Genomic DNA, 22,305 nt, shown 5'->3' on the forward strand with positions numbered 1-22,305 from the left:
CTGTCTCCACATGTTGCACATGAATTGTGGGTTGAACAACACTTCCTGTTCCTGTACGGAGGGGGGTTAATACATGTATAACATCTCCTAGGTTTGATTTACTTCCAACATCAGTCTGTTAATGCCTAAAATGTTGATTAACACCTCAGTCAACTGGATTACTACCAGTCGCTTTCAATGACATAGGCTACAGATTTCATCATAATTTCCTAAAATTGCCCAAAAATGTCTAATTTAAAAAGATCTGATGGACTGTGGAACGACTTTGCATTACATGTCTTCATTGGGAAATACAAGCATGAGCAGCTCCTCTGGTAATGATTGAGTTATTTTCGTGCTTCTTTATACTTTTACCCAAAACCCAGAACACAACATTTCAGTACTACCACAGGTATTTCATATTTCCGTGATAATACTGTAATGTAAATCCTAGTCTAATATAAATTATGATAATAATAACTAAAATACATCAGAAACGGAAAAGACTATAACGTAAGTTTTTGGATGGATTTTCATGTTTATGCATCCTCACAAAACTTAATTAAATGAAAGATTTGCTCTTTGGTATGGGTTGAAACCACATGTTTATGGTTTTATGAACCTCTTTGTTCCAATTTACCACCATACACCATATCCTTGCAAAACAATTTAATTGGTACTTTTGTTATACAGCATGTCTTGCTCGATGATTTTAATTTGCTTGGACTTTGTGTTTTTTATTGTTCTTAAGCATCCCCTTGAGGGAAGGATGTTTGACTAAGTCACTGTATTTTACAGCCAATAAAGTTGACACAGTAACACTTACATACAGACATGGCTTTTTAAATGAATATGTACATTTTAAGTGATTTCCAATTTAGTAATGAAACCATGTGTTTAAGCCAAATAAATGACTTTATACTCAACACATTTAATGTGATTTAATTGAGATACCAAATACTGTATTGAGCTTTTCCAAAGAGCTTCACTTTTAGTTTCCACTTGTATCTGTCAGGATCCAGGATCCCTGTCTGACCCGTTGTGTGTTTCCCCTGATCTCCTCTCCTCAGGTGTCCTGTCATTCCCCTGTCAAGCTACCAGCCCTCCGGTGTCGAGCCACGGGCCTCACACCGTCGATCTGCCACTCGGGTGTCGGACCACGGGCTCCACACCTTCACACATTCTGAATAAAACCTGTTTCCATTAACTTCTGTCTCCTGTGGTCTTGCGTTTGGGTCCTACCTGTGAACTCCCGTGACAGTATCAGTGTAACATGGTGTGCTTCGCTCAGTGCACAAATTGTTCTCAGTTTGATATAACTTTACAAAAACAATCAAGTGGTCTGGGACAAGTCTAACGAGCACTTGGGATAGAAAGCTATATCTCTGTGGCTAGTACAGTATTGCTGGTGCAGGAAGCAATGTTTCTATGATGAGAAGCGCAAGGCCCCAGCGAAAACATTTGGGGAGACCATGGAGAAAGACTTTCAGTTGGCAACTCAGGAAGGCATAGCGTTTAATATTGACTGGCAAAGTTATAATGACTCCATTTATTAAAATGGTACATACGTTTTAGAGTAAAAGCCATTTAAGAAGAATTTATTGACTTGTCATCGCTCAAATCATGGAGCTGGGTTACGGTGCTATCTCTTCGAAAAGATCCAAATCCAACTCAAACGCATCATCACTGCATAATCTTTAACATTTTATTAGACATAAAATTGCACTGTACATTTCCTATGTTGCTCCCCAGTGCATGTGTCTTTTTGTGTTTGTGAGCTGTGTGGGTGTATGTCACGTACATCGATGGATTTTGAAAGTCTTCCTCTGCATTCATAATTAAATAGTAATGCAGGTTTAGAAAGAGCACTCACATGGAGTCTTAATTTATTCTGAATATCTACTTTCCTCTTTGTGGTTGTGAAAAGCATGCAAGGGCAAATAGCCACCGCTGAAAGTTGGATCCAAGCACGTTTATAGTAGCAAACCAAGAATAGGAATCTTGAAAGAGTTTGTTTTTGTTGTGCTGTAACCAAAGGCAATGAACTGGCACATGTATTGATAAATTATACATTTATATATTCATATACACTGTAGCCTGTTTTGTTTCTTTGATGCCACCATTCTCCATTTGTGTGCATGAAAGAAGCATACTTCCAATTTACATATGACATGTTTTCCATGGCATGGATTGCAAGTAAGACTTTCGTTGGTATTGGGGGGGGGGGGGGGGGGGGGTATTGTGGGCTACCAAGCAACATATGAGGTATATTCCAAATATATAGTAAAACCCAATTATTAACAAATTTCAAATGTACTTATGTCGCTTTGAAATCGAATAAACACTACACCAGTCTGTGTGTCAATAACCATATTATATATTGCTGTAGAGAAGAGACCATTAAAAAGAAAATACAATAAAACACACTTTTCGTCCCAAAACAATGGCCCTGCATATCCCAAATATGCCGCAGATGTGTATTTCAACCGTGGTGTTCAATGCTAAAGTTTAAATTGACCCACATTTAGTCTCCACTAGTGTATCGAATTATCCTCATTCATTCCATTTGACTTTGACCATTTTCTATTTGGAGGCAAAGTGGCCATGCAGTCTGATGTTCACACGTTTAGGAGCTAATACAGCTCTGGGCGGGGGTTTCACCTGACGGGCCCAATTAGTATTCCCGTCCCTTTGGGTGCGCAGTGTTGCCAGCCACAGAGCCACGTCAGGCCTGTAGCAACTGTTCGTCTAACTGCCTCTCCAAGGTTAGCGATAGGGCCGCCCGACCAGCTGGAAACACTCGAAGGGAACCAACCCTGGGAGCGGATTGAGACCCGCCATAGCAGGGATTAAGTTTTTTCTTTTTTGAAACGTTCAGATTTTCTCCGACACAGAGGTTTAACGTGTCGCCTGTGCGATGTGAAATCCTCAGCGGCGTTAATTGCGTCTCTATACGGAGGTTGTGCAGCTAAGAAAAAGATCGTTATCGCCCTGTTTTTATCGCTGTTTAATGGAAACGCGCAATCATAAAAAACGGTTGCATTTGGAGAATATCCGTGAACGCGATCGTCTCCTTCCGACATCGGTGCGTCAGAGAAGACACCTCAGCTAGCTGGACTCCGGGTTGGGTGTGAAGTCTTCACTGTGTGCACCGCGCGCTGCTGGATTGAAGGTGACTCGCGCCCCGTCGCAGTCGAGGCAATGCGGAGAGGAGTCGCAGGCGTTCATCCGGTACTTTTTCTGCACTCTAAGGCTCGTCTGGGAACATATTTTCTCCGTCTCCCACATTAGAGGGGGAGGAACGTGAGAGACGGACAGAGCAAAGACAAGAATCGGGGTTTCAACCCAGCCAGTAGTTGGCTGAGGTGAATTGGCGGAGGAGAGGAAAAAGGTGAACAGTAAGGTTCAGGGTGGTGAGGCAGGAAGAGAGAAAGTGGTGGATTTTGGTTGGGAAAATAAGACAGAACCGTTCTGTGTTCGGGCTGTTTTATTCGTGGATGTGTATGCATGAGTTCTGCATCGAATGGGCGCAAAAACCGCCCCAGATCCGCGGGGAACATCTTCCAGATCGGCAAGCCTCCGCACCGAGACCCACAGAGGAGGGAGAGCACCGAAAGTACCCGCAAAGCCCAGCGCGCCGTGGCCGACTGCAGAATGGTAGGTTTGCGACACGACGATGCCTGCATGGTGCCTCTGATTAAGACGTTATTAGCGCAACCTTCCTTTGTTCTAGGACGATCGACTGTCCCGTGCATGCAGGATGCACAGGCGACAGCTGTTAATAGCTGCAAAAAAAAAGAAGAAGAGTGTAACCTGGTCTGGGAGCCTAAAAATAGATATAAGCATTGCTTTGTCGACAGCGAAGGCAAACAGATCATCTCGGCGTGCAGATTGATTGTGATTGAGTGTTGGTGATTTGGCCTGATTTCAAAATTGCCCCAATCACAAGATTATCGAGATGTTCGTGATCATGGCACATGTTTTGACAGATGTTTGACACGCATATGTCGATCATATGTCAACCCTTTTATACAACATATTTCGCCATGCAGCCTCGCTGAGTGCAGCAGGAGGTTATGCAGGAGTTGCACAAAATTAACCAACTATTTTTACACCAACCCCAAGCGCTTCAGTTGTGCAAATTTAACATAATGGTACCTCCGTCAATAAAAGAAACAATCTGGGTTTTTTCAACATCCACTTTGACTTTGCGGACTATTTTAATGTCAATGCTTCACTTTTTGCTCAGTCACAAGTTACTCTAAGATATCAATGCACTTTTGTGATCACATATTTGCAGGTTTGCAATTTTGTTTCTGAAATACTACCTCTTATTTGTCTTCTGTGTGGGGATACAAAGAATAGTGAGGCTGTGTGTAGTACTGCTCAGCATTCCTTCTTGTCTGACACGTTTGCATGTTGACAAGTCAACATGCAGGCCAGGGATGAAGGGCATTCTACTGCAATGACCACAACAGGAAGCCATGAGAAAGCAAAAGTTGTTTGTTGTATTTGTGCGGTGCTTACTTGACTAAGTCATCTGGGGAATAACTTGTGTTTTTGTGTGATTTCATCATCTCATTGTAACACAGATCGTCCAAGAATTTAATACGATTGTGGCTCTGTACCGTGAACTGGTCATCTCCATTGGCGAAATTACCGTGGACTGTCCGTCTTTACGGGCCGAAATGCTGAAAACCCGAACTAAAGGCTGCGAAATGGCGAGAGCGGCGCACCACAGTCTGTCCTTGATATCGGGGTGAGTTGGCACCGACACTGTCCATGGTGCTGAAAATAAGTACCTCGTCAAGAGCTGTCTACGGGCCTGATAGTGCGTCAAATGGGGCGCTCTGCAACATTGCTGCGCCTAAAGTTGTTAAGTAATATGATAATAGAGATGTACTTTGGTAAACTATATATATATATACATATGTAGTTTACCAAAGTACATCTCTGATTTGCATAAGCATCCCCGTTTTAGGCACATGTATTCGTTAAGCCCGCTCCTCAACACTTCAAAGATGTCATCCATGTGTCTGCCTTATTAGTGTTATGGGGGGGGACGTGAGTTCAACTGGAAAAAAAAGCATGATGTCTCTAATTGCTAGTGGGACAGCTTTACCAGGAATCAATCACAACAACATGCTGTAACTGACCGCTTCCCATTAGCTGGGGCCTAAAGCGATAATGCACGAAGTGAAACGCTTCCCAGGATGAATATCTGAGCTAATAGTATCAATAATGTGAAGCCAATGACTTTTGCATTGCTTTTGCTTTTAATGGATTGTGAGTGTTTGTGTGTGTGTGGGGCGGGGGGGGGGGGGGGGGGTCTCTCTTTGAACAATGGATATTATTATTTTCTAGCGTTCAGAATAGGATACGAATCCAAATCCTTGGCTTTATCTTTCCTTAAAAGAAAGATAACAAACAGTCAATGCAACGTGATCAGAAGATATGAGGTGGTTCAAATAGTGGTTTGTTTACGCTCAACGTTTTGTTGAAGATAGGGCAAAACAGCTGCGATAGAAGCTTGACGTGTCTGTTGACTTGGCCTGCACTCTCCATTGAGCACAACATCTACTCCACATTGATGCCAGTGGAAGAAGGGCAAAGTGAGGCTTGGGATTTGAAGGTCCTCAGTGACGCTAAGATGCCAGTTGACTTGGCACCCTCAAATTTACTTAAATAACAATTGGACAGACTGAAGCCAGTAGGTGAGGGGGATTTGGAAAGACGCTCTGCAGTATAGCTGCTTGCCAAAGCCTGGGCGCTATTGGAACAATAACAGCATCAGGTTTACTGTAGCCCATCTTCCTCCTACACATTTGCTGGAGACCTGCAAAATCATTCAATGATCTCCATTAAATATTAGCCTGTTATATTTTTCATTGGCACACGTTTAAATGTGTTAGGCTGTACTCTACTCTGCACTGTAACCCATTTCCTGCCTCAATAATTAATCTGAACTTCTTTTTCACATATATGGCTTGTAATTATACAGCTAGATACAGTTATACCTCCCAGCCAACTATCAATTATAGTCGTGTGCTTGAATTTTCTGCCGTTGCTTCAGAAGAAGACACGGTGTAGCAGCTTTAGAGAAAAATCTACGTTTCCACTGATAGCAGCATCAACGTCACTGTCATAATACTCTAAACCTCCTCCTCTAAAAGCTCTCCGGGCCATTTCAATGTCCGTCTCCACTGCTAGAGACACAGGCCTTGAATTAGACAGCACAGATCATTCCCCGTTAATCAAATAAAGCCAGTGTGTCTGAATGGTTTGAGTGATGCAAGGCCTCTCCGATGTGCTATGAGGAAAGCTGATAAGCAGGATAGCATTGACGACAGCTCTGCTTCAGCAACAGTATACTGTAGAAGGCAGCACTGTGACAAAACAAGGATGGGAAGGAGAGGCTTGCTGTTGGAAGAGGGGAATGCAACAGCATGATTTGTGTGAAAAATATTTGCAGGTGCAAGTTTCACGCCTTCCATCGCTGTCACTTTCCCCTGTGATATCACACCCACTAGATATCACCTGCTGTAACTGCAGTAACCGTTCTGTGTTCTGACTATGTATCATCTCAGGCCAGAGGACGGGGAGATCCACCCTGAGATCTGTAGGCTCTTCATCCAGCTGCAGTGCTGTCTGGAGATGTACATCACTGAGATGCTCAAATCTGTCTGCTTGCTGGGCTCCCTGCAGCTTCACAGGAAAGGTTAATACATGAACAAGCCTAAAAATGCACAGATGTAATTATTTATTGACAGCTTTCAACATGATTTATTATTCAGAATATCATCTAAAACTTCACTGAAATTCCTTTAATACCACCAGTACCATAATCAACAAACCTGAATATATGCGTACAAATATAAACAAGTGCTTCTGTACATCTTTCATAAACAAAGACAAAACATGTGATCGAACGGGTCATTTTATGTCCGGTTTCTTTTTCGTCCTTGTTTCCCCTTTGTTTAATGTAGTGGTGACACATGTTTAGGCTCGCTGCTCTCTATGTGCTTTAGGTAAGGATGGCTGCGGCCCTACCGGGGTCGAAAGTAAGACGGAGGAGAGCTCAGACATCCCCATCCTGGAGGACACCTCTTCCTCCCCCACTGACTTTCCTCAGCTCTACTGGCTGATGGCCACTGACATAGAAAACATAGAAAGGTAGGTCGACGAAGAATGTGTTGCGTCCTTCTGTGTGCGAGTGAAAGTGCTGTGTGTTTGTGTTTGTGTGTGTTTATTGATGTGTCAATAATTACATGGTCCTCGTTGTAGCGCGAGTGTCAGCAAACATAATGCAAAGTATGCCACTATTTTTTTGTCACTTTACAGGGTTGAAAAGATCAGCGACGCGTTAACAGGTTGCTTCATAACATTCATTATTTTCTTTAAGTTATATATTTACTGTAATCACTTTATTTAACTACATCCCACCTCAAATCTTCCTCTTTCAACCTCACTAATAATGTAATAATTGATCATTTACAGCTTACTTTGTTAAATATTTGTTTTTATGAAGATATAATTGCATAGCAGTGAAGGAAAATGCAGATTCTATAATTTACCAGATGTCTTTGTGCAATACCAACCCACAGTATTCACAACCGACTGTACTTAGCAGAGTTGACAAAAAGAATATAGATTATATATTAATCTATAACATCATATTAATATACTAATCTATAGCATCTATAGATTTATACATAGATTCCTTAAAAACACAGAATCTAATTATGAAAAATGTAAAACATCCAGTTTTACTTGGGATGTTGCAACATAGACTGTTTGCAAACTACTTGAATAATTCCTGACATATTGAGGTTGCATCTCGTCGTCACAGAGCGCACTGTGCTTTGTCAGAGCGTGTATAATATTAGCTGCTGAAATGAGACCAATACATTTTATCATGCCGAATACAATTTACTTAAGATGTATATTTTGATGATACTGCAAAAATGGGGCAGGTGAGCATTTGAAGTTGTGTGTGTGTGTGTGTGTGTGTGTGTGTGTGTGTGTGTGTGTGTGTGTGTGTGTGTGTGTGTGTGTGTAAATACAGCGCATGAAAGATGCTCTACATTAAAGCCCTTACTTGTGTTGTTGCAGGGATATGAGGGAGATGAAGAACCTTCTCAGTAAACTCAGGGAGACAATGCCTTTACCATTGAAGAACCAAGGTGAGACTTATTTAGCATCACCCAATTACACACACATCCCCAAACACACCTCAACCCCCATAGAGCAGTGACACTTTCTCAGTCTTTTATAGTCGAAAAAGTATCGACAGTTCATTGAGATGAAGACTGGCTTCAAGAAAACATACGGTATCTAAAACTAACACAAATGTCTAACTTGGCAGTGTTCTGCTCTGCCGTGTGTTATTGTGCCCAGATGACAGCAGTTTGCTGAACCTGACTCCCTACCCACTGGTCCGACAGAGGAAGAGGCGGTTCTTTGGGCTCTGTTGCCTGGTAACCAGCTAAGGGCCCCGCCTTCGTGGGTAGGAGGCGGCAACAAAGACACCATCACCCACTGTCCTTCACCACTTGTGTCTCCCACCAATCTATTACTGCCATTTTCAAACAAATTGTCTCTTTCTCTTTTTTCTTTTTTTTAAAGGCTGCCCATTTTATAATTTTATTTTGTGATACAAAGAAGAATTGTAAACTGCAATGTGATGAAAACAAAAGTCATGAACATATATTTTAAGATATTTTGCAACAAATTTTCAATTTTTTTGGTAAAAGAAGTCAGATATTTACTTGCTTGTCCGATGTAAAAGAGAACGAGAGGTCATTTGAGATAGTGTCAATGTTCATTTACTTCTGCAAACCCGAGTGAATGAAATGAGGGTTCATGTAAAAAAAAGGGAATGTAATTGTCAGTTTTTGTCAGAAATAATGTGTTAACTTATGAAGAGAAGCCATCTGAATATTCCACAATGGCACTTGCAAAGACAAAGTTATATCTTCGTATGTCTGAGCTGAGATGAGAGGTTTGTGCAGGGTAAGTTTGTTGTGTATTACAGTATCTGTTTTCTGTTTCTTGCTGTTTTTTTCTTCTCAATGTACTTAATTTAGTCTTCCATAAACCAAGTACCTGTATCCAACTTTACCTTTCCAGCTTCAAAATGGAATATATGATACAATACTCAAAAAGAAAACTTCTTTGCACACACTATCTATCTATAAATTGAGACATTAGACTTGTATATACACATACTCTCTTTACGCAATGCTCTCTGGATTGTTTCAAAGATGGAGGTGGTTGGTAAATATTCTGATTGTTGGTGTAAAAACAGGGAGGGTCTCCCTCTGTCTCAGGCAGTCCAGTGCAGACAGAGGCCAGGCAGCATGGTTCTTGCTTATTAATGATAGTGATCAATGTTTATGGCACGGTGAAGGTACAGTAGTCAAAGCTGATATCGGTCATTTTACATTGTTAATAAAACTTTTGTTATTGAAACTAATCATCTGGTCTTGGAATTGTCTTGCATGTAATCTACTGAATTTTCCACTGGGTGGAGACAAACTATCAAAAATGTCCCATTTTTCTCTATTTTGTTTCTATCTTGGAGGGTAAGAAGGGGAAGTAAGTATATTTTTTATCAGTAAAGGAAAAGATTGAAAGTGTTGTCATTATGTAGTGATAAGTGGCTGACATGATTTATTTCAAGGATACTCATCAACCCCAAAATTTATCCGACTGTATACTATTATATTTGTTATAATCTAAACATGCAGGTTAGGTGAATTATGACTCTAGCTTGCCTGTAGATGTGTGTCTTTTAACAAATGGGTGACATGTCTACTGAATGCAGGGATACACAGAAGTCCCCTATACACCGGACCAGCACAATATAATGAATGGTTTATGTTACAGTATTATATATAAACTCTTGTAAATTGCTCTGTATATAGACACTGTATATTTTTGCTGCCCAGTTCAAACCATGTTTCTCCAATATGGTGAATTTGCAGATGAACTGGAGGATGAATGGTTCCTTTGTGGATTGAAAAACAATCCTCTACTTTTTAAGCTATATGAATTATTTAAAAACGTGTTGGAGTGTTTCAAAATGCATCGTCACAAAGCTGAAATCAGCGCTGTTTTTCTTGACTCATCAAAAGATGACTTTTTGGAGATACATGATGACATTCAATTTTATACGACATACTATACCATGACTTTTAATAAAATATATTATATCATGACTTTTTTCCTGGCTATTATCAACATACCATACCATTCTTCTTCTTCAAACTACTATAACTTGACAGTTTTTGAAATGCTGCACTATACTATGATTCTTTGCACGCTATTATGCAATATGACGATATATTTTGTCATGTTATGCTATGACATTTTTTTGACTTTTTACGACATACAACACTATGATTTTTTTATGACTTTTTTTGACATGCTATACAATGACTTTTTCATGAGTTTTAAGGACATACTATGATTATTACTTTTTTCACACGTGACGTTTAAAACAGAAATTCGGCATTCTATACAATGATACTTCTTTTGACATTTTTATTGCATACTATATCCTATGGCTTTGATGACATTATTATGACATAGTATACTGTGACTTTACATACAACCATTATTATCCAATTATTTTTCATGACATTTCTTATGGCATACTATGTAATATGCATACAATACCATGACATTTTTAACATCTTCATGGCAAACTATACAATTACCTTTTATGCCATTTGTTATGCCACACTATACTATATCTATGACATTTTTAATGACTTAATATGAACTTTGTGATTTTCATATGGCATACTGTACTTTGACTTTTTATGAAATTTGTCACAGCATACGATACTAAGATTTTGTATTTATTTATTTTATACATTTGACTTTTTGTGGCATAATTTACAATAACGTTTTACGGTACACTATAAGATGACTATTGTGAAAAATTATTTGCAAACTATACTATGACAATTTAATAGAATACTAACTTTTTAATGAGACATTTTCACGCCATATTTTATTCATTCTTTGTGCCATATTTATTGTTATTATTTTTATGATATTTTTATTGCATACTATACTGTGTCTATTTATGATATTTTCATGGTATATCATTTGAAGATGTATGTCATTTTATACTGTGACTTGTTCATGAAAGCTTTTACGATACTCTGAATTTGAATGCCATTTTCATACAATGCTGTATTTTGACTTTTGATCTAATATCTATGGCATACTATCCTATGATTTTCATGACATTTATATGACATATTGTACACGGTTTACAGGCAGGTTCAGACACACATGCACTCACACCTTGAGAGGGTAACTAGCTAGAATACATTTTCAGCAGGTCCATTTACCATTTTGCTATTTATTTGTTGTTTTGATACAGTTTTACATTATGTTTTATACATGCATAACGATGTTCTTTATCAATTTGGTGAAGCGGTAACATTTGATACAATACTAATTCACCGGAAATATATGAGGAGAGTGTTATAGAGGATTAATGTGTGAAGGAAGGTGGAGATTTAAAGTCATATGGTCAATCCCGCATCTTCAGCAGTACAAGGCATGATACTGACAACTGACACTGTTTCTCCCTTACATCTCCGTAGTCCTGTTTCACACTCGCTCATGGTCTGAGATGCTGAGGTTGCATCCTCCCCAACTTTTACACACACATTTATTCCCGGGGTCAAGCAATCTGCAGAGTCCTTGCAGCGACACTTGTTGGTTTGATCTAAATGAATGGCGTGAAGACAAATGGGATCAATTACTACAAACTGCAAATACTGCACGTTGCCATTGATTGTTTGTAACTATTAGACGTCCCTACCGTCACAGGTCTCCCACGCGTGACAGTTGATGCAGCGTGTTGTGTTGTGCTCCGGCCACTTGCATGCGCTGTCCTCTGCTATAGTATAGTTCTTCCCCATGCACTGCAGAGCATGCATTTTGCAGACATTCAGAAGGACTGATTTTCTATTCACAGGATTAGTGGCACACACCTCCAAAGATGAACTGGTGACAAAAATCATCATCAAACACAATAACCACAAAAACATTATTGAAATCCGTTCAATTTGCAAAATGTCACATGGACAAAGTGGTGAAACATACCTGCACTCAAAAGGCATTTTGCAAACACATTTTCCTTTGGAAGACTTTTCCCACGGTTTACATTGCACGACAGGAGAGCTGTGTTGTTGTGGTACTGTGGGATACATCGAAATCATTCTTCCACATTGCGAGAAAATTATAGTATATGGAACATTAAAGAATGAATGAAAAGTAGGGTACAATCACATCTTGTTACGCAGCAGTTCCAAGCAATCTGTTAGATGACTAAAAGGCCTATACACCTTGAAGTAAAATGTACCTGGGCTGCATTTGATGTTTGCTGGGTCTGGTGAAAAATGCAGACTGGGGTCACATATAACCGTTGGTTCTCCTAGTAGCTGTCTACCTGCTGGACAGGACAAGGTGACTGTCTCCCCTATGCCATAGCCCTGCTTTAAAGGAGAGGCGGTGACGTCATCAGAGAGGGACTGAATGTTGCACCTGGAGACTGAAAGAAAAGCGGACTTCAACAGAGTAACGCTGTAATTCATTGTGATCGTAAATGTTAAACTTTGGTTCTAACCCATACAGGGTCCACGCTTTACTTGACTCTAAAGGTATCACAAACAAAATTATCACAATCATTATTTGCCCAGGTGTCGAGTATCAGGACGTGCCTACTCGAATGTGTGCGGACCCCATAGTATATAAGGCAGCATACCTCGCTGCTAAACCGTTCTTTTTTTCTCTTCAGTCAATTTGCCCACTGATATCTTGGACATGTCAAGCTCCCTTTCAGGGTCTATAATCACTGGAATGACACAGAACTGGTGTAGAGGGTGGGAATGAGATGTTGTGGTGCACCTTAAATCCCCCTCTGGGAATGACACACCTGCAATTCCCTGTGCTCATTGATGACCCGGGTAATGTGGAATGGATGGTGTCTACCGCTTGTCTGTTTGATCCCTGCAAGGTCAGGCCATGGCTCGACCAAGTTTCGCTGCGTGCTATACCTGGGTTAGCTGGAGCACCCTACTTCTCCGCTGCGGCAGCCTATAGGTAGGTGGGGTTAAGGCTATCGCGCTTGCTCTATGGGCCCAGAGATGCGAAAGATCAACGGGAAATCTGGGTATTTTAAACTAAATTCTGCAATCGGAAGTCAAGCTTTTTTTGCTACATGCACCACTGAGTAACTAGCAATGAATGGGGTGTCAGCTCGGACACTGTATCCCGTTTTCTTCATACATCCAGAATGGAGTCCTTATTGAACTAGGATTACAATATCCTTACCTTTGTTATAAGTACTCACCTGTACACAGTCCAGGGCTGGTAGACCAGGTTTGATTAGCGGTGCATTCTAGGATGCTGTCACCAACGAGATAAAAACTGCCAGTACAGGTGTACGCAACCTTACTACCCACAAGGTAAATATCCTTAGGGACCTGTGGAGAATGTGGAGACAAGAAGGATATTAAGTTCCATTTTTCCATTTTTGATTTCATGCACAGATCTCTTACAAAGGAACAGAAATTCGGAACTGAAATATAAATACCAAATGTGACTCCATGCCATTAAGCCAGGCTCATTTCCCTTTATTGGAGGCACATGAAATATTTAATTTCACATACACAAAAACATTTCCCACCTTGCCTGTTGTTTTCATGCTGGGTCTCAAATGTGCTTTAGAGGCATTCTGATATGTACCAAAAGACATCATTTCTCCACATTAAAGCCTTTGGTAAATTAGGCTGACTGATATAAAGAGAAAGTAAATAATATGAGGACACTAAACTGCCCTTCTTGGACATAGAGACCGCAAACTTGAAAATCAATTTGTGTGATCATGAACATATTCAATCTTTTCAATAGTTTGTTATGCAATGTACAGTATATAGATGTTTGGCTTAATCTTCACCAGGATGTAGCCGTTGATTAGAACAGGTGGGTTTCCACACGTCTGACTTGCTGGGAGAGTTTGGTCAAAGCAAAGAGGCTCCATTGTTCTGTAAAGAAATAAATAGTTTAAAAAAATCAAGATGTTGTAAAGTGTTGATGTTGTGAAACGTCCTTCGATGCAGAGAACCCTGGTGCCTGCATGTTACAATACTGTTGCAAAATTAAACGTAAACTCGCTCTGACTTTAAGTATTGCAGGTCTTGGTCTTCACAGTCAGACGTCTCAGTGGGTTCTCCGATACATTGTTGACCCCCGTTCTGAGGAGTGGGATTAGAGCAGCTACGTCTTCTTGATCTTCGACCCCCAGAGCACGATGACCAGGCTGACCAGCAGGCCCAACTGCCGTGGATCACTCCTATAATGGGAAGGAACAGAAAGGAAGAACGAGGGAGAAAGTGAGGAATATATTGCAGTCTGTGTGATATCATCCAATAAAGAGTGATTCATCTCTTCATTGTCTCATCTAACTCTCAGAAAGGAATTGAATGAGCCTATTTACCAAAATGTCAACGAATTCCTTTAAACATATCAAACCTCCTTGAGACCAAAGTGACAGCAGTTTTAAAGAACCTGCCGAAAAAGATGTAACACCCACCCTGCTGACCCTCCGCTTCACTTCCCTGCTCACAGGCCAGTCCTGATGTGCCAGGCTTACAGATGCATTTGCATTCATCTCCAACCATGACAGCCATGCCATTGTTTCTGCAGGGCCGGCAGTGGCAGGTGTCGCTCTCAGTAAGGTACTGCTCTATGGCCCTGCGTAGGTAGAGTCTCTTCACCCCAGCACACTGAACCTCTTTCACCAGCTCTGACAGCGGTCGCAGCTGCCAAAACAAGCCAGAGAGATGGAGCGTTGTGTTATTTGATGAGATGACTTACATGCATATATTGTGAATCCAACATTACGTTCAGGCTTCTATAGTTCAAAATGCTGATTTTACTCTCCCTCACTGTTTGTTTTATGACCTCTGGAGAAGATCGAACAGACTCAGCCCAGTTTGAGAACATTTCCCAGTTCCTGTCCGGATCAGAGAGACGCATGCCCTGCAGTGCTGCGATATGTTGGACGCCTCCTCCCTGCACATTCACTTTTTGCACATGATTTCTCCTGGTAGTACCTATTTTGAAAAGGTTTGCAGAGATGAAGAATGACAGAATGATTCAGAAAAGGCAAGTGATTTCAGAGGCTGGTGTGTTCGTAGTATTAGCAATAAAAATGTACCACTGCTTGTTCGGTGTTGATCTTGACCACTCTTGCAGACCGTTTTGTAGATGGGGAATATAAGAAACCAACGTTTCGTCCTTTCACATTCATCATACTGACTGCTTATGCTGACTTGGAAACAAAATCAAAGGAAAAAGACATTAACATCAGGATTGAGGCAGCGCTTCATGAGTGGCAATTTGATCAATCAGATTGACAATTGAAAAAAACTTCTAATACCAATACAATTGCATCCAACCACAGTTTTTATGGTTGCATTTAACCACTGAACATTAAAGAAAACTTGAAATTATTATTTGTTATTTTGGAAATTCTATGTGCCCTTTGTGACAATTTAAAATAGTCTGATGCACCCTTCATTTATAAATGCACCAAGAAACATATTGATATTGCATATTTATTCAGATTTTGATGCAAATATCAAAACACATTTCAGAAAAGCAAAATAGATTAAATTCTAGAGTAGGTTATTTGCTTTTATGAAATGTATTCAGGGAAAAAACATTTTGATGACATTTTCCCTCAAATATATATTTCAAATATATAATTTAGCCATGTTGTGCCAATGGTGAACAACCTGATCTAGTTATATTTATTTTTTATTTTTGTCACGTTCATATATAATACTTTTACAAATAAAAGACAACAAGGCACCATTAGAATAATTATGATTGTCAACCACCAGTATGTGAAGTAAAAGGTACTTTCTTTATGAACGTTTCTCAAAAACACGACATGTTGAATTTGTCAGGTGCCTGAAGATTCACTATTCTTTGATTAAGGCATACAATGAAGCTGTTGATGATATATGAATCCTCACCCATTTGTCTTTCAGTTTCTTCATCAATCTTGGCGATGACCTTAAAGGAGCCTCCGAGGCTTCCTTCCGACAGGTAGTGTGTTCCAAATCTCTGTAAAACCTTCCTGTAGGCAGCGTAGTCGTAGACCGATGGGAGTTTAACCAGCGCCTTCCAGAACTCCTCAGATAGTGGGAGGTACTGATGAGAGGTGCTCTGGAACTGAGCTACCTCTATGTCACTCTTCAGAACCAATAGCTTCTGGTACTGGAAGGAATAGTATCACTTAATAAGTTTAGTTTTTGATTTTCCTTTTCCATTCTCATACATTATCACTGGGATCTGGGTTGAACACACACCTGGGTCCTGTCCTGAGTCTCGTGAAAGTCATAGTTGTTATATCCTGTCGTGGTCCCGGTCACTGTCTCTCTCTTGACAATGTCCTTCGCATAGTGCCATTTACTGGCGTACATCTCATCACTGAAGTCATTCTGAACTTTAACCTAAGAACAGCACAGGTTTCACAATGTTAATTAAACAATTTAAAGCACCCAATCTTAAGAAAATGAAATAAATGTGCACAGGAACTGAAGATCTTGAGTATTCAAAAACACCTTGTGGAGATTTTGACCACAGTGGTGGTGGTGTAAGTAAGTAATGATTTCACCACTAAATTTACAGCATTCACAGAAGGTCTTACATGCACACCACAAGACTGCAGCATCGGTTATAACACTTAAAACTAAGCAACCTTTGTGGTAGTATGAGCTGAGGCAGCATTGTTATTCTCTCACATTCACCCCCTTTACACCTGGAACAAACATGCAAACTGTATCTGTTTGTCCTACCCGAACTAAATGTGCGTTAAAGGAGTGAATGCACCCAGAACACATTAACATCAAAGTACGATTGGATTCACCAGACAATATCCGGGGGTGGTCTGACTCACGTTGTGATATGTGTAAATGTGTGACAACATCCTTTCGAAAAAAAATGAGCTCTGCAAGTTTAAAAGGTCAGCTGCAAAAGCTGATTTAGAAATGAATGACGCACATTCGTGGCATTGCTTTGCTTGACCTGGAATGCACCATTTTCGCAAAACTGATTTGCATGGAGATCCAAGGATAGAGGTAAAGTGAATGCTCATTAACACCCGGTGTAATGCAAAGATGTCATTTTTCAGATAATATTTCCGGATACAGATCACATGTTAATACCAGGTGTTACTGGGGCCATTGTGGATGGTTGGGTCAACTAACCCAGTGTCTTTTACACCAGCGACAAGTCATGTCTTTGTCTTTCTTGTCCTTGAAGGCTCAACCATCGCCACATTCTTTTCTCAACTTTAGTCGAGAAGCTTTAGTTGCCAGAAAATGAACCAGATCACAAAATGCATCGATATGAATGCACCGATAAAAAGAGGAAAAGAAGAAGAAGGCCACAAGTTGATGTAACAAACTAATAGATAAAAAAAAAAGCTTTAAAAATCAGGTAGAAGATATTGTCACCTGTTAATAGGCCTTACTGATGCTCAGAAAACAAAGCTGTGGTCATGAACAATCAAAACTCTGCAGGATACCTTTACAGTAAAAAAAGAGAAAGGACTCCAAGAGGAGCATCAATAGTAATTGCAACTCTAGATGTTTCCTGAGTGACCAACCATGAAGCTGTACTGGGTCGTACTCAGGGGCAGTCTGAAGAGAGCATTGTGGACACCGCTGTTGATGGTGCGACACTGTCCCCCAAAGCTCTTTGTGTTGATGACAGCGGCCCTCCGCAGCCCTGACACCACATCAAACCTACAGAAAGTATCCCAATGTTAAGCCTATGGTACGTGCTTCTGTGTTGGTGTATGGGTGCACAAACGATGTGTCGCTCACCCGCGTCCTAGGAGCTCAATTTGAGGCGGGGGAACTGATGTTAGACATACAGTGTGTTTTCCAATGTCACAGCTACGTTCGTCATGTCCGTCTTCCTCACAGTCCTGATCTCCGTTACACAGCAGAGACTGGCTAATACACTTCCCTGTGGGTCCGAAGACAGACACCCAGCTCTGTGATTGTTATTTCATTCTGTATGATTATGTGAAGTGAGCAGAGATTATTTTCTAACCCGATCGACAGCGAAACCGGTCACCGCATCCATCCTCTAGAGGGCAGCCTTGTGTGGTTTCACAGGACCTGGTCTCAGTCCGATCCCCATCACAGGGGTTCCCGTCAAACTGAGCGTAGACAGCCATAGCTCGGCTTCTTGTCTGTGACACACCACAATGTGACAAAGAAATATAAATATATATATATATATACGGTACTGACAAGCATTAAACAAAATATCTTCATCATTTAAAAGCTTGCTAGTAAAATGTGTATTTTATTATAATTCTATAAAGTGTTAAACTTTAAGTTGTGCTAATAATTACCTAGAGAGAGAAGTGAACGACTCAATACTAGAATTATTCGTCCTCACCTGTGATTTGGTGCAGCCATTACACTCCGACCAGTCACCATAAGGCCCCCACCGGCAATGAACCCTCTGGACACAAAACCTTGGGGTTGAAATTTAATTCAAATGATTCAATAAATGAAACCAAATAGGTGAAATTAAACCAAATAATCATTGCTGTTATCATTTGTATCATTTATATTATATATATATATATATGTTGTTTTTTTAAATGTTGAAACAGTAGAGCATTAACAGACTTACCCTTTGGGAGTGAAAATGAATAGCAGCCATGGCAGGGCCGCTAAAAAGAGTTGTGTAATGCTCTAAGGAAGTGAAGAAGAGAAGAGGAAAGGAGAGAAGGCAAGAGAAGGTGAGAGGTTTCAGCAGTAAATTGAGGACACAAAGTAAATGCTCAAATACTCAAAAATCTAATCTAAAATTGTTGTGCAGAAATCTGATGAAATAGGCTCATGATTTCCCTGTTATTGAGTGTAAAATGTACTTGCCTTCATGGTGAGTGAAGAGCAGCAAACAGAAGAGTCTTGAAGAGGCTTTGGCGCTGCTCAGTTTTGTTCAAGTTAGGGAGTCACACTCTTAGAGGAACATTCCTTGGAATTCATTGGGTTTCATGAGGGGAAAGGAAGATGTATTTGTGTGTGTGTGTGTGTGTGTGTGTGTGTGTGTGTGTGTGTGTGTGTGTGTGTGTGTGTGTGTGTGTGGGTGGAGGGGATGGGGGGGGTCTTTGGTTTGGTCAAGAGATAAGAACATATTTTGTGGAGCTGCCAAAATGCTCATTGTGAAACTGAAAACAAAGTTTCCTCTTGGAGTGAGAGTCTCTATCTGCTGTTGTTCTTCAGACTTTGATACAAGTATTTAAAAAATATTCCAAAAAAGCCCACAACAACATAACTACTACCTATTTTCCGAGTTGCCCGCAGCACTAAAGAAAGGTCTGGCTCCACACATTATCATTCTGGTCCAGCAGGAAAAAAACGTTCTGGCCTATTTTGCATTTCTTGAAACCAACAACAATCATCTTGGGCAGGGCTAAGCACAGGATGCAGCGACAATGCAAAATAGATCAAATACTGTAAAAAGATTCATGATGGAATTGCCTGTGAGGCAAGGGGCACCAGCAAAAATCTTTTCTGGCAAATCAAACTGTCTGCTGTGAAAAAAGGACGTCCAGAAAAAGGTGAAAGAAATGTCATGTTGGGGTCAGTGCCCCTTCATTTCAACCCAATCAGCCCCTCCAGGACTTCTCGTGGTACATTACACATGTTAGCTTACAGGTTAATGCTTTGTCAAATGTCAAGCTCAGCTTTTAAACCAATGTAGACAGAAACAGAATCAACTTCATTGACCAAGTATGCGTACCGTACATACAATCTTCTTTTGTTTTTTGCATTGCTCTCAGTGTACACAGAAATAGACATAACAGCTTGGAACAAGGACAACAAAGCTCAACAATTAAATTGGAAGGATAAACAGGACGATTATGTAAACAAGTGTGCAGAAAAAGAAGGCGTACACAGTATACTCTGACCTTTTTGTTTTTTTTGTGACATACTACATGACTTTTGTGAGATAATATACTATGACCCTTGTATTACCTTTTGTTGACCTTTTACAACCTTTGTGACAAATTATTCTATGACTTTTTAATTCATTTTTATGACTTTTGTGACAGACTATACTTTGATTTTCTTGTTACTTTTGGATCATATCGTTTTACGACTTAAAAAAAATAGTGATGCATAAGTGCGCATGGTCATGGAATGTTCACCTCTCCCTCCCCCCGATCCCCCTCCCTCGTTTGGAAGTTTTGTGAACGTCTTCCAGATGGAGGAAAGCAGATTGGGTTCCATGTGCACAAGACATCTATATTTTATGTTGCTTGCATTAGATATTTACACGGATATCAGCCATATTACAAAAATTCCGCCGGAGTGTGTGTTGCTGAGACAAAGAAAAGTCTCGAACAAAGTTCATTTTTCCTCACTTGTCTGTCTGAAAAATGCCATTTCAGTGTCAGAACGTTCAGAAGATATGTGGTTGGTGACCATGGGACTAAAGACAATCAGTCACGATCTGTGTTCACATTCACTTCTGAAAACGGAGTTAAAGGAGTAGTGTGTAGACCAGGGGTGGGCAATTCTTTCTCCCAAGGGGCCACATGAGAAACAGGGACTGTTATGGAGGGCCGGACCAATAGACTGAACTCAATCCTGTTCAATATTATTCCACCTCTTTCATAAAAGCAGTATGTTGTGTGGTTTTTATAAGCTGCGAGTGGGAAGAGTAAATGTTATGCTCAGTGGTGGAATGTAACTAAGTATATTTGCTTAAGTACTGTACTTATGTACAAATTCAAGGTACTTTACTTGAGTATTTGTATTTTATTTAACTTTGTACTTCTACTCCACTACATCTCAGAGGGAAATATTGTACTTTTTACTCCACTACATTTGTCTAACAGCTTTAGTTACTTTGCACATTATAATTTTTCAAAACTTTCCTAACTACCCAAACTGAACAACAGAGTATAAAAGAGTTAAAATGAGCTCCACCTAAAACATCTGCAGCAGGAATAATGATCCAAACAAATATACATTTGTAATATTCATATATAATAGTAGAACACTGACAGGGATCATGTTTTTGCAAAATTAGTACTTGTATTACTGTAACTATTACCATACAAATGACCTCTTTCTGTTTTTCAGTTCAGTGCGAGAAATCTAGTCTTTGAACAAGTGCACTGAAATCAGGCTGAATGTGTGAGGTGAGATGTGAAGGACAGCTGACAGGTGATGTCAGTGAGAGAGGATCTGGATCTGGATTTGTTCAACTTCATCACAGAGAATGTTTGTTCACAGATGTAGGTTGATCCAAAGAGAACCAACATCTTCTGAGCATGCCTCCTCATGTGTTTAAAGTTCTCTTCTTTGAGAGAAGAATAAAAATCTAGCAGTGATACTGACTTAAAGTGCTCTGCAGTACTGCATCAGACTGCAGGTCAATGAGTTGGAGCTGAACATCACTGAGAGCATTATCCACACTGCACGTGAAGGGAGAAGAAATCATGTTTCACTCTCAACTGTTTTGAAGCCTTGAAATGGCCTTGAACACTCACCATGCAGTGCCCCTAACATGGATGAGTACTTGTGGAGATGTTCAACTGATGGTGTGGCTTCTTTCAGGTTTTGCAGATGGGTGAGAGTGTTACCTGCATCTGGCTTGAAAGAAACTGCAACTTTGTGATGAAAGCCTTCACCAGGCTGCATGTCATGTGCAAAGAGGCCCTTGCCTTCAGTTTGGTATTCAGATCAGTCATTAGTGCCGTCCAGTGGTGGGCCGTCAGGGCCAGCTAAGCCTTCTCTGCTGGACTAAACAGAATCACAAAGTTAGAGCTATTTTATAATTTAATAACAATAAAGATTCAGCCCCTATTTCTATATGCTATGCTAACCTGAGGATGCCGAACGTTCCGAACGCCGCACGTTTTGAACGTGGAACAATAAAAAAAAACAGCTGGGGCCGAACGTTCCCGGCATTCCGAACGTTCCCGGCGTTCCGAACGTTCCGAGCGTTTTTCCTGCAAAAGTCCAGCAACATGAGTCTGTTTTCGCTTGTTACATGCATACTGTCTTTTCAAAATAAACTTCCATCTTCACAGGAAACAACTAAGGTTTAGGCGATGAAATGACTTAGTTAGGTTTAGGAAAAGATCGTGGTCTGCGTCAAAGTAGCTACGGAAGTGGCGTTGCTTAAGTACGGAAGTCACGTCACAAATAAATCAACATTGGCTTCTCGTTTCACACACGGCACAAA

General features: G+C 40.4%; 2 protein-coding genes across 2 annotated transcripts; one reads left to right on the forward strand and one right to left on the reverse strand.

Annotated features, from left to right (window-relative positions):
• The first annotated feature begins 3,382 nt into the window (after positions 1–3,382).
• rgs7bpa (regulator of G protein signaling 7 binding protein a) lies at positions 3,383–9,375 on the forward strand. The gene is made up of 6 exons (XM_079270345.1): positions 3,383–3,636; positions 4,572–4,738; positions 6,567–6,697; positions 7,008–7,152; positions 8,092–8,162; positions 8,377–9,375. Exons 1-6 carry the CDS (start codon positions 3,487–3,489, stop codon positions 8,466–8,468), a joined length of 756 nt encoding a protein of 251 aa, XP_079126471.1. The 5' UTR covers positions 3,383–3,486; the 3' UTR covers positions 8,469–9,375.
• Positions 9,376–10,918: 1,543 nt separating this feature from the next.
• c7a (complement component 7a) lies at positions 10,919–18,751 on the reverse strand. The gene is made up of 17 exons (XM_079269672.1): positions 18,733–18,751; positions 18,493–18,571; positions 18,139–18,280; positions 17,907–18,051; positions 17,687–17,825; positions 16,386–16,529; positions 16,050–16,293; positions 15,227–15,340; positions 14,956–15,122; positions 14,600–14,828; positions 14,188–14,359; positions 13,964–14,051; positions 13,358–13,490; positions 12,368–12,556; positions 12,109–12,202; positions 11,825–12,009; positions 10,919–11,728 (listed from the first exon to the last, which is right to left on the reverse strand). The coding sequence occupies exons 3-17, from the start codon at positions 18,263–18,265 to the stop codon at positions 11,523–11,525; spliced, it is 2,376 nt and encodes a 791-aa protein (XP_079125798.1). The 5' UTR covers positions 18,266–18,280; positions 18,493–18,571; positions 18,733–18,751; the 3' UTR covers positions 10,919–11,522.
• Between the last annotated feature and the right edge of the window lie 3,554 nt (positions 18,752–22,305).

The sequence above is a fragment of the Melanostigma gelatinosum genome (genome assembly GCF_949748355.1).
Source record: "Melanostigma gelatinosum genome assembly, chromosome: 6".
NCBI classification, from domain to species: domain Eukaryota; kingdom Metazoa; phylum Chordata; class Actinopteri; order Perciformes; family Zoarcidae; genus Melanostigma; species Melanostigma gelatinosum.

Bases quoted from the DNA above. Each gene is read 5' to 3' on its own strand.
- c7a (XM_079269672.1), bottom strand. From the start codon at position 18,265: ATGGCTGTCTACGCTCAGTTTGACGGGAACCCCTGTGATGGGGATCGG. The intron at 14,829-14,955 runs GTGAGGGAGAGT...TTGTTTTGGCAG, and splicing joins CAGAGGTCATAAAACAAACA to CTGCGACCGCTGTCAGAGCT. The intron at 14,052-14,187 runs GTCAGAGCGAGT...ATTTCTTTACAG, and splicing joins CAAGACCTGCAATACTTAAA to AACAATGGAGCCTCTTTGCT.
- rgs7bpa (XM_079270345.1), top strand. From the start codon at position 3,487: ATGAGTTCTGCATCGAATGGGCGCAAAAACCGCCCCAGATCCGCGGGG. The intron at 3,637-4,571 runs GTAGGTTTGCGA...ATTGTAACACAG, and splicing joins CCGTGGCCGACTGCAGAATG to ATCGTCCAAGAATTTAATAC. The intron at 4,739-6,566 runs GTGAGTTGGCAC...GTATCATCTCAG, and splicing joins AGTCTGTCCTTGATATCGGG to GCCAGAGGACGGGGAGATCC.